Source organism: Hylobates moloch, unplaced genomic scaffold, assembly GCF_009828535.3.
Source record: "Hylobates moloch isolate HMO894 unplaced genomic scaffold, HMol_V3 SCAFFOLD_20, whole genome shotgun sequence".
Taxonomy (NCBI): Eukaryota; Metazoa; Chordata; class Mammalia; order Primates; family Hylobatidae; genus Hylobates; species Hylobates moloch.
The window spans coordinates 34,119,138-34,131,860 of NW_026652295.1; the positions used below are offsets into that span (position 1 = coordinate 34,119,138).

The 12,723-nt window shown below is 43.9% G+C and overlaps 1 protein-coding gene and 1 long non-coding RNA gene across 3 annotated transcripts in view; one reads left to right on the forward strand and one right to left on the reverse strand.

The window, feature by feature from the left end:
- Positions 1-12,723, forward strand: part of LOC131382105 (uncharacterized) — a 53,897-nt gene that overhangs the window by 33,505 nt on the left and 7,669 nt on the right. The window lies entirely within an intron of this gene.
- FKBP5 (FKBP prolyl isomerase 5) overlaps positions 6,053-12,723 on the reverse strand; it is a 116,040-nt gene continuing 109,369 nt past the window's right edge. For both annotated transcript variants that reach the window (XM_032140221.2, XM_058432257.1), the window contains 3 exons: positions 12,453-12,638; positions 9,447-9,686; positions 6,053-8,387 (listed from right to left, as the gene is read on the reverse strand). In XM_032140221.2, coding sequence (XP_031996112.1) covers positions 8,280-8,387; positions 9,447-9,686; positions 12,453-12,638 — 534 coding nt within the window. In that variant the 3' untranslated portion in view covers positions 6,053-8,279. The remainder of the gene's footprint in view (positions 8,388-9,446; positions 9,687-12,452; positions 12,639-12,723) is intronic.

The following is a 12,723-nucleotide window of genomic DNA, read 5'->3' on the forward strand; positions in this document are numbered from 1 at the left end:
GTGCAGGAAATCAACATGGCACATGGATACATATGTAACAAACCTGCACATTGTGCACATGTACCCTAAAACCTAAAGTATAATAATAATTAAAAAAAAAAAGTTGTATAAATATTAGCCATTGTTATTTCACAGGTGAGGAAACAGATCCCAACACAGAGCTGGACCCAAACTAGTGCTCTTGCCAAACACTGGAGGCCTCTGGGTTCCTCAGATTGAGGAGGTCCTGATGAGGACCTTATGAGGGGCCCTGGTTTGCAGTTATCACCGCAGAAGCGGGCAGCACTCTCTGTAGGAAGTCTGGTCTTGGCGATCATCCAGCCAGCTGGGGTTGTCTCAGGTTATAACTTGGTTCTGAGGCCCAGACTTGCAGCCTGAAGGTGGCTTGGTTTATTTACCTACTATCACATTTGGTAATGGCTGAAGGGTAGAAGGGTGCAAACCTCACTGTACTGTCTTATTACAATCTGCTCCTTGTCAAGCAGACAGCTGGGTTCGGAGAAAGCTTAGAAGCCCACATAGAAAGCCTTGCGTGCCCTTGCAAGAGACAGAGTGGGGGGAGAGAGACGCATTTACCAACTCACTCAAGCAGTGTAGCTTTCTCTGCAGGGAAAGTGTGTTGGTGACAAAGGGGTGAGGGTTCCCAGAACAGTCAGGAAGTTTATTTATTTAGTTATTATTATTTTTTGAGATGGAGTCTCACTCTATTGCCCAGGCTGGAGTGCAATGGCACAATCTCAGCTCACTGCAAGCTCTGCCTCCCAGGTTCATGCCATTTCCTGCCTCAGCCTCCCGAGTATCTGGGACTACAGGCACCCGCCACCACGCCCAGCTAATTTTTTGTATTTTTAGTAGAGACGGGGTTTCACCATGTTAGCCAGGATGGTCTGAATCTCCTGACCTCATGATCCACCCACCTCGGCCTCCCAAAATGTTGGGATTACAGGCGTGAGCCACCGCACCCAGCCTATTTATTTATTTATTTGAGACAGGGTCTCACTCTGTCACCCAGGCTGGAGTGCAGTGGCATGATCACTTCTCACTGCAGCTTTGACCTCCTGAGCTCAAGCAGTCCTCCCGCCTCATCCATCTGAGTAACAGGGACTACAGGTGTGTGCCATCACGCCCGGCTGATTTTAAAATTTTTTCATAGAGACAGGGTCTTGCTTTGTTTCCTAGGCTAGTCTCAAACTCCTGGCTTCAAGTGATCCTCCTGCCTTGGCCTCCCAAAGTGCTGCAATGACAGGTGTGAGCCACTGCGCCTGGCCCAAATTTCACCTAAGGGGGGTAGTGCTAATTAAAATGTAGCAAAAACATATTTCCTTGAAACTCAGTACATCCTAGTGACCATGCAGTAAACAAAGTTAGGCATGGTGTATCTGTACAGTTGCCTTGTAAATAAAGGACACTGTTTTCTTGCAGCTGTATTCCAGTAGGCAGGTAACTGAAAAACAGACCTAAGGACATAGCTCTCTGCTTCTAGACTACTGCCTGGTGTGCCAAAGAGATTAACATCCTGCCACCAGGAGAAACCATCCTGGCTGGGCCCAGGGCAAGAGGGCTGGTGTAGCTCAGGGTAGGGCTGGGCACTTTTTGCAGCCCGGATACTTGGAGAGAAGCACAGGGGTGGAACAGTGGCCAGCTAGGGGCAGTGCTGAGGAAGGGCTTGCCCAGTAGCACTGGGCTGGATGTCAGCAGTGGGGTGGGCCCTGGCTTGACTCGGTCTCCAGTGTGGCTCTGAATGAGTGGGGAGAGCTGGAGAGGCAGGCTTGAGTTTCCTGCTGTTCCCTATTTTGTAGATGTCAGTAGCAGATGTCAGATGCTCTGTGGTGATACAGCCATCTGCATGCCTCATTTTTCACTTGCTTGTGAGTCGCTCAGCCCAAGGAGCCCCATCCTTCACCTCAGTGGAACAGTACCGGGTTCACAACAGATGGGCCGTAAATGTTTGGGGGCTGGCTGACCAGGGCACCAGACTGGGCGGGGTGGTCTTAGAATACTTTTAAGGAAAATACATTTGATCTTCGTATTCGGTGAACTCAGAGTTATCAATTGTGACTAAAAATAGATTTAAGATCAATGTAGCCTGAAGACCATGGACCCATTTTACATTTATGGGCTCCCAAAATTCAACTTGCTGCAGGTACATCACTTGGAAAAGAATTCAAGACACAAAATCAGGCTGCAGGGACAGCCAGAGGATTATGGGGCTTTGGCCTCCACATCTCAGGTAACAGGAGTGAAAGGCCACTGGGATACAGACAAGAGGCTGCCTTCAGAGGAGGGACAAAGCCAGCTTACTGAGATCTACTATGTTCTAGTTTGGGGATGATGGACTGGGTGCTGAGGATGGTGATGAGTAAGGCAGTGTTCCTGATCCCTCAGTGGGAGAAGGGGAATCACATTTTATTAACTACAGGTAAAGGCTGGTGTCATGTTAGGAAGACTCTGGTATCCACAAAGGGCAATAGGATACACATGGGTTTAAATTTTTTATTTTTATTTTTATTTTTTGAGACGGAGTCTCACTCTGTTGCCCAGGCTGGAGTGCAGTGGCACGATCTCAGCTCACTGCAAGCTCTGCCTCCCGGGTTCACGTCATTCTTTTGCCTCAGCCTCCCGAGTAGCTGGGATTACGGGCACCCGCCACCAAGCCCGGCTAATTTTTTGTATTTTCAGTAGAGACAGCGTTTCACTGCATTAGCCAGGATGGTCTTGATCTCCTGACCTCGTGATCCGCCCGCCTCGGCCTCCCAAAGTGCTGGGATTACAGGCGTGAACCGGGACACATGGTGGGTTTAAGTTTTTAAGACAAAAAAATTCAGGAGTCCTTAGTGTGGAAACATGGTTGTGAGCAGATATAATACAAACTCATCAACTCATTCACTAGAACTAGAGTAACTAGAATTAGTCATTGCATCCCCAAATACTCATCATTAACTATTTATTCTTATCACTTATTTCCTTAGAAGCTTTAAGGGGATAACTTTAAGCCAAGAACAATGCCTACAATAAGGAGTTATCTTATGAAAACACATTATCCCAGAGCAGACCCAGGCTGGAAATATTTAATACCTCAAGAAAGGCTTAGACACAGATCGGACCTGGTGGCTTACACCTGTAATCCCAGCATTTTGGGAAGCCGACGCGAGTTGATCACCTGAGGTCAGGAGTTCCAGACCAGCCTGGCCAACATGGTGAAACCCTGTCTCTACTAAACATACAAAAAATTAGCTGGGTGTGGTGGCAGACACCTGTAATCCCAGCTACTTAGGAGGCTGAGGCAGGAGAATCACTTGAATACCGGAGGCGGAGGTTGCAGTGAGCCGAGATCGTGCCACTGCACTCCAGCCTGGGCAACAAGAACAAAACTCCCTCTCAAAAACAAAAACAAAAAAGAAAGGCTCAGCCACGTGTTGTATTTGCAATATGTCAACTAAGCCAAGTTGGAAACACATGTCCCAGAATTCCTTCCCTGCTCAGTTCTGGGTTAGCAAGGACCAATGACCTTGTGGAGATTTGAGAGGTGGAAATAATGTAGCAGCCACATTTTTTTTTCTAATTTTAGAGACAGCGTCTCACTCTGTTGCCCAGGCTGGAGTGCAATGGAGTGATCATAGCTCACTGAAGCCTAGAATTCATGGCTTCAAGTATCCTCTCACCTCAGCCTCTCAAGTAGCTGGGACTATAGGAATTACCACCATGTGTAGCTAATTAAAATTTTTTTTTTGGTAGTGATGGGGTCTCACTATGTTGCCCAGGCTGGTCTTGAACTCCTGGCCTCAAGCAATCCTCCTGCCTCAGCCTCTCAAAGTGCTGGGATTATAGGTGTGAGCCACCATCCCTGGCCCCTAAAGTGTATTTTAAAAAGATGCCTCTGCTTAACACGCTAGCGAGCTTCCCACCATAGCTTTATTCCAAAGTAGACTATGAGGCCTGTGGCTCTGCTGCCATTTCAGTTCCACCGAATGTGTGGGAATTCTAAGTATCAACATCTCCTTCCATACGCCAAGAGCATCACTCATCATACTAGAAAAAGATCTATTTTAAAATGGTGCAAGGGCATCAGGTGACCTGGATGGCCATGGGCTGGCTGCATCACCATTCTGGGTCCTCCCCATTCTTGATTCTCCAAGGTTCCCTCATCTTTAGAAGACAAAGAATCCCTGCCTTATAAACCGTGCTTGAATTTTTCTAACTATAGGCTGCAGTTACCCAAACAAGATGCTGTCAAAAATCTTAAGAGTTGTATTTAACCATGTCTCTTTCTTGCCATGTATTATAAGGTCACATGTGGAGATTCTGGGCAATTACAGATAGTGCCTTCTCCTCCCACAGAAATCTCCACGTAGTAGGGAAAAATCTGAAGGGAAGTACTGAAGGTCTACTGAAACTTTTCAAGCCATCAGAGAATGTCCTTTTATGTCCTTTTGTCAGTCATTGTCATTCAAATGCATAAGTAGCCAGTTGATGGAAAAAATATACAGCTGGGTTGGGAAATTCAGGATTTTGACTAACTGGCTCAAATTCAATGTGTTTTGTCACCAATATTGGAGATAGTCTCCAGCCCCAGAGAATACAGGGTTCACATGCACCATACTAAAAGTGGAGTTCAGTGTGCTGCTAAGGCCAAGTAAGTATAGACAAAGCCCTTCACTGGCAGTCCTCATGTTTTGGAGGTTGTGCAAGCTGCCTCTGAATTACTGAGATCACACATTTACAGCCAGGAAACTTCTCTGGCTCATCCTCAAGATCCCTAGGGTGATCATTATTTTCTTAGAAAAAAAAAGCATGCAAATAAAGGGAATTTATTATGGTTGAGATAGGGTCTTGCTCTGTCACCCAGGCTGGAGTGCAGTGGCATGATCATGGCTCACTGCAGCCTCAACTTCCCAGGGCTCAAGTGATCCTCCCATCTCAGCCTGTAACTGGGCCTAAAGGTGCATACCACCATGTCTAATTTTTGTACTTTTTGTAGAGACAGGGTCTTGCCATGTTGCTCATGCTGGTCTCGAACTCCTGGGCTTAAGCGACCTGCCCACCTCGGCCTCCCAAAGTGCTGGGGTTATAAGCATAAGCCACCGCACCTAGCTAGGAATTTATTTCATTACCAAATAATTTAACAGGAAGGAGGGAGAAATATAATTCAAATCCAGAGATGAAGCCAAGAATTTGGAGGGAATAAAGGGTGCCTAGAACCTGCATCAACCTGTCTGTAGACCTCAGAGGTCCTACTAAGTACCTTTCCAGCACCATGCCACCTTCTTTTGCAGTGTGAAAATGAGGATTTGCAGTATATGTGACATCTCCTTAGGCTTTGAGAGTCTGTGATGATGAGTACTGATGATATATGCTACTTAAGAAAGAAAATGCATGCTCAATACGGAACACCACCTGAGATATGTTTACTTATGTTTCATATATTAAAGGGCACAATTAAATTTTATTTTGCAAATTGAGCCTACCTTAAAATCAGCTTAAAAAGGTGAAATATCCGCTGGCGAATGAAAAAACAAAACCCTTTTATTTTTCCGATTACTTGGTTCTTTTTAGCAATGATGCATTGTTCTGTCACTTTCACCCCAATGTTGGTTTCAGGTGCACCTTAGAGCAAAGTGTAGGACGATACTGTCCATTGCCGATTTTCTGATTTTTTTTTTTTTTTTTTTGAGACCAAGTCTCACTCTGTCACCCAGGCCAGAGTGCAGTGGCACAATCTTGGCTCACTGCAACTTCCACTTCCCAGGTTCAAGTGATTCTCCTGCCTCAGCCTCCCGAGTAGCTGGGATTACAGGTGTGTACCACCACACCTGGCTAATTTTTGTATTTTTAGTAGAGACGGGGTTTTACCACATTGGCCAGGCTGGTCTCAAACTCCTGACCTCAGGTGATGCACCTGCCTCAGCCTCCCAAAGTGCTGGGATTACAGGCATGAGCCACTGCGCCTGACCTCTCTGATGTCTACTTTCTTCAAGTTGGCCCCCACCATGGTTTTTTAACCAATACAGCTTTCCCTGAAAATCACTTAAGCAAAACCAAAAACAATGGGAAGTCACATTTGTTTTTTTGGATTTATTTAAAGAACACACAAAAAAGTGCATCTAAATGATTTTTTTAAAAAAACAATGTCTTTAATTCATCATATGCTGACTTGGCAATCCATATGCAGCCTAAAAGGTGGTTGAAAGATGTCTGTGGACTTCTACACAAATTGTTTAAGATTATTGAATTTGATACAAGAATACGCGAAGTGTCTTCTTGAGTGGTAATGGGCACCCTGTAGTTATTTGCTCAGAACCACTCACACACCCTTCCCCTCCCCACACACACTCTTGCCAGTTCCCCCCGTGAACCATCATACACACATGGGAGACAGCTGGCATCATCTGAGTCTTGGAATAGCTTTCTTGTTTATTATTTGCAAAAAGCTAGGTGGCTTTTTTAATATCAAATTTCAATCTTGGCCTTACTGGAACCATGCTCTACAGAGCTTTCCCAACAGTTTAGCAAGTAAGCAAAATCAGCTTTTGCTTTTCATATTTCGTAGGTGAGATTGGGGCTTTTAAAAGAAATATTTCATAAAAAAGACAAAAGCATAAAAGAGAAATTAGAGGGATTTTAGTTATCATTAAAGGAAAAATCTCACAAATTGATTCCATTTGTTCCATGGAGAAGAAAAGTATAAAAGGAAATAACTTGATTTTTAGGTTTTAAGGGGGTCCTAATCTAATAATAAAAGTCTTTTGATAAAACCACCATAAAAATAAAAACTAATTTAAAATATAACTGCCAGTGTTTTTTAGGATTTAAAAAAGTGAGATGTTCCAGGTTTAAGCAAATGGTTCCTTGGGTTGCCAAATGCATTCCCATGAGTGTTTCTTAGGCTGAGGGAATAGAGAGCCATGCTCAATCTGTTTACCCGTAAGGACTGAAATTCAACTACATGTACACTTTATTTCAAGACTTGCCCTAGTTCAATGGTCAGCTCAAGTACTGGAGATTTAGGCTACTGGCTGTGTACCGGCATGGAAACTCTTTCACAACTCACGCCAGAACAGAGAAGCTTGACAGGGCAGGAAAAGCGAGCAACTGCGTGTCAAACCTGCAGATGAAACCCCTAACATAGAAGAGCAACTATTTATTTGTCAACCCTACAGATTGTTTTTAAAAATTAAGCTTAGTACTAAAAAGTCAAAATTTTTTTGCATGATAGAGAAGTGTAAATAAAGTTCCATAAACCAGTGTACATATGCTTATGAGCCAATAATCTTAAAAAGACAAAGCTGCATGGATCCTAAATGGCTATGTAAATAGATCCACTCCAGGTCAAAAATATTGTAAGAACAAGTCTTAAATTCTTAATAGCAAGGATTAGAATGAAAGAAGAAGCTGAACAGTAGCAATGCTGGGAGGAAGTACTGTGTATTGAATATTATTTCCTAAAAGGAATAGAGGAGGGGAGAAAAAGCACAATTCTGATTGCTCTTTTCACATTTCAGTATCTCAGAACTTCATCGAAAATAGGAAAAGCTAATCCAGAAACTCTCATCTGCTCATTATCATTGCTGAAGGGTGTTTTAGGAATGACAGAATTACTCCCCCAGGGACAGGCTGTGTGTGGTAGAAAGCCACTCTCACAAGGAGGCTGGCTGAGGAGGGGGACTTTGGGAGGTGGCTAAGTCAGCAAGCAAGTGGCCTCTGAGGTTCTGGCTTTCACGTCTGTGACACTGCTGTGGAACTGGGGAGACATGAGACCCCTCTACTGTGGGTTCTGTTGGTTAAAAATGCAACAGACTACATTTATAGCACTTCAGTCATTTAAAAAACAAAAGCTCATCCTCCTTCCCCTACCCTACCCAACTGTAGGAAAGGAGAAATTCATGAAGCATTTTTTTTTTAAAGGTTTCTGCAGTGCTATTAAAGTTCAAAGGTAAAATCTAACAGCCCCACATTGTTAGGATGATCTCAAGGGACCCTGAATTGGATACTGAAGGTTGATAGAAACTGAAATGAGCTGGACTTAAGCTGCTGGCTCACTCCCTCCACACCACAGTCATTTCTGTTTGTTCCACCTGGAGTGGTCCCGTGCCACCCCTCAGTGAACCCTCCGGGCAGCAGCAGGGGGGCTGTTTTTGGGAAGCTACTGGTTTTGCCATTTGCTTCCAGAATCACATAGACTATAACAAACTTTACATTAAACACTGTTCCGTCCTGAGTTGGGGGAAAGCCCATTGAGGAGGGGCCGAGTTCACTGGGACTCTTCCCTCCTTGGCGTGGCGTCATACGTGGCCCTCAGGTTTCTCTTCTTCCATTGCTTGACTGTCTGTTCCTTTTTCGTTAGTGACCCCTTCTGAAGTCTTCTTGCCCATTGCTTTATTGGCCTCTTCCTAAGGAAGAAATAAGCAATCAAGAAGGTCAGAGAAAAAAGAAGTGAAATAATTCCTGGCTCCTCCAGACTGTGTATCGGGTCCCAAACACGAGGTACTGCAATGATTTTCTCTAGGATATCTAGCTGGGTAGGTCAGCGCTGTGCTACCAATAGTTAGAGTGGGAGCTTCACCTTTCTTTGGTTGACACATGGGACAGCTGTGGGATACTGAAGTCTGGGCATTCCTGGAGACTGGGGACAGGACCAGAGTGCCAACTATGCTGTGGGGAGGTCGCCCTCTCTCCAGACAGACCTCTCCTGCCACATTTGCCAGGCTGGCTGCCGACCCTCAAGATAACAGGTGTGATGATAGGGCTCCTATAACATCCCATTTCCTGGGAAAATCAGAAGTCTTACTTGAAAAAAAAATCCTGATAGGTTTACAATTTTTCAAAAATGACAAAAGGGCTGGGCATGGTGGCTCATGTCTATAACCCCAGCACTTTGGGAGACCAAAGCAGGAGGATCCCTTGAAGCCAGGGGTTCGAGACCAGCCTGGACAACAAAGTGAAACCCTATCTTTACAAAAAATTTAAAAAAATTAGCCCAGTGTGGTGGTGTGCTTGTCCCAGCTACTCAGGAGGCCGAGGTGGGAGGATCACTTGAACCAGAGAAGTCGAGGCTGCAGTGAGCCATGTTAGCACGACTGCATTACAGTCTGGGTGACAGAGTGAGACTCTAACTTGGGCAGGGGCTGGGGGGGAGCGGCGGGGAGCAGGGGGAGTTGGTGCAAAATTGCTGTTTTTGCCATTGACAGTCATGGTAAAAACCACAATTACTTTTGAACCAATCTAATACATCTGAAGGGAATTTAGTTTTCTCATCTCTCACAACGTGTGCCTTTGGTGACTGGAACGGCCCTACTCGACCTTTGGATCCAAAGCAGCCTCAGATCAGATTGGAAATCGTTTTCCCTACTCTTGAGCCTCTTGGGTTATTTAACTGTTCCTGTCCCCTAAAATCAAAGGGGCATGGCCAGGCTCTTGATCCACCTGCAGTCAGCGGGCTCTGCACACACCTTGGCATCCTGCTCTGCAAACTTCTTGAACATGTTGGCGTATATCCTGCGGTCCCGCTCGTTGTGCTCCTTGGCCTTTTTCTGGCACATGGAGATCTGCAGTCTTGCAGCCTTATTCTGGGGGTTTACTTCCAGCACTTTCTCAAAGTCACCCTTGGCTGACTCAAACTCATTCATGAGCAGCTGGGCTTCACCCCTCCTATACAAGCCTTTCTCATTGGCACTGTCCAGTCCAAGGGCCTAGGAATAGATGGTCTATATTTTAGAAAGGATGAATTTTAATAAATTCAGTAAACAGCTTACCAAAGTTCTCTTGCCAAAGGAGATGGAAAAAGTGTATTTAAAAAAATGGGGCTCAAGATAATTACATACTACTGATCAAAATTTACTACCCAAATTATTTTCTGCATTTAATGCAATTTCTAAAAGATCCCAAGGAGATTTGAGAGGGGGCTCTTGAGAAGTTCATTTTAAAGTACATTGGAACAAATAAGTGCCCAAGAATGGCTGAAAAAAATTGGGAAAAAAGAAAAAAAATAAGAGCACTTATCCTACCAGAGAAAAAGACAAACTTTAAAACTACTGAAATTAAGACAGTTTGGTTACTAGTATGTGGACAAACAGCTCAGTGGAACAGAACAAATCATTCAGAAACAGTCATGTGTCTGCACATAAAAACATTTGAAAACGACAAAGGTGGTAATGTGAATCAGTGGAGAGTTACCTTTAAAATAAACGGGGCCAGGACGGCAGCTATCCACATAGAAAATAAGAATTAAGGCCGGGTGCAGTGGCTCACACCTGTAATCCCAGCACTTTGGGAGGCTGAAGCAGGTGGATCACCTGAGGTAAGGAGTTCGAGATCAGCCTGGCCAACATGGTGAAATCCTGTCTCTACTGAAAATACAAAAATTAGCTGGGTGTGGTGGCGGGCGCCTGTAATCCCAGCTACTTGGGAGGCTGAGGCAGGAGAATTGCTTGAACCAGGGAGGTGGAGGTTGGAGTGGGCTGAGATCGTGCCACTGCACTCCAGCCTGGGTGACAGAGTGAGACTCTTGTCTCCAAAAAAAAAGTTAAATTCTTACCTCATAGTGTAAGCACAAAAATAAATTCTAGATCAATCATATTTACATATAAAAACATAAAATGTTTCAATTATTTTTTATTTTAAAATATGTAAAATCTAATCATTATTTTTTTGAGGCAGGGTCTCACTCTGTCACCCAGGCTGGAGGGCAGTGGCTCAATCACAGCTCCCTGCAGCCTCTATCTCCTGGGCTCAGGCAATCCTCTCTCCTCAGCCTCCGAAAGTCCTGGGGTTACAGGTCACAGGTGTAAACCACTGTGCCTGGCCTCAGTTATTTTTATAATCTTGGTGTGGGGAAGTCTTTTCTAACTAGAAAGGAGAAGACAAATCTGACTACATAAACATTAAAACCTTCTTTAAAGAGAAAGATATAATCAACAAAGCTAAAAGAAAATTGCTGGGGTGTGGTGGCTCACACCTGTAATCCCAGCACTTTGGGAAGCTGAGGTGGCAGATCACCTGAGGTCAGGAGTTGGAGACCAGCCGGGCCAACATGGTGAAACCCTGTCTCTACTAAAAATACAAAAATTAGCCGGGCATGGTGGTGGGCACCTGTGGTCTAAGCTACTTGGGAGGCTGAGGCAGGAGAATCGCTTGAACTCGGGAGGTGGAGGTTAGAGTGAGCCAAGATTGTGCCATTGCACTCCAGCCTGGGTAACAGAGAAAGACTCCATCTCCAAAAAAAAAAGAGGGAAATAAGGAGAACAGGCTTCCTATTGCCAAAGATAGGGTTAATAGTCATGCTATATGACTGCTTCTGTCAACAGAAGACAGAAAAATAATGTAGTCAAGGCTGTGCTGGGTGTGGTACCTCACAACTTCAATCCCAGCTCCTTGGAAGACCCCCATCTCTACAAAAGTAAATTTAAAAATTGGCAGGGTGTGGTGGCATGCACTTGTAGTCCCAGCTACTCAGGAGGCTGAGGTGGGAGGATAGCTTGGGCCCGAGAGTTTGAGGCTGTAGTGCATTATGTTCATGCCTATTAATAGCCACTGCACCCCAGCCTGGGCAAAATAGCAACAACTTGTCTCTAAAACAGAAACACACACACACACACACTCTCCCCATTCTGTATGAAAAAAACGAAAAAATAGGTATAAAATTAATAACTGGTCTTGGGACAGAGGATGCAATAGGAAACACTGATCCACAAAATTCAAAAATAATCTCACAAAGAATGTACAAAATAGTTGCCTTGCTTTTCTTATCCTTTTATGTCTACCTTTAAGATACATCCAATGATTAGTTTTTACTTTTACCCATAGTATAATATACACTGTTCACTCTGAGACCAGATACCTAAAATAGTATTAGCTGGTGTATAAATATATCAGAACGATACATAACGATACAGATGATAAGCCACTGTTATAGAGTACCGTGTGTAAGCACTCAAAGACCAAAGACAGTATTAATAAGACAAATGTAAAAACAAAAAGGCTGCTGATGCTCTGTGGCCCTTTCAAATTATTTATGCATATCAATGAATAAATTATTATAATAAAAATTGACCTATATATATATGCTTTGTATGAACAGCTGCAGTCTGTTAAAGTCCAGACAAGCTTATGTTAAATCTGCTCTTATTAAACTGAACCTGAGGAGTTATATGTCTACTCTGATATAAATACTACAGTTATAAGGAAGGTCATGGATAAAAATTATTTAATTTTAATCAAAACTTTTCTTCAGAATGCATTATGATAAACAGTCTAGGTATCATAAAAGTCTGACTGTAATAAAAATCTTGCTGAATTTCCCAATTCATACTGAGAAACAAACAATCCCAAACATTCAAATAAATAAAACAAAGCAAAATGAAAAATCCTGCAACCTTTGGCTGAGAGGAAGCAAAAGACAGAGATGGAGAAAAGATCTGGAGTATCTAAAGTCCATCTCACAGGAGACACGACGTTACCTTGTCACAGCATTCGACAGCTTTGGTGTATTCTCTAAGCTTCAGGTAGCACATGGCCAGGTTCAGAAAGGCAGCAAGCAGAAATGATTCAGAAGCTTTCGATTCCTTTTCTGATAAACCATATTCCATCTCTAACCAGGATACTATCTTCCCATACTGAATCACCGCCTGCATGTATTTGCCTCCCTAGGATAAAAAAGCGTCATTACTCGTACTCGGCTCTTGAGGGGGTACAAAAGAAAAGCAAATCCTCAAAGTGAAGCAACCCCTC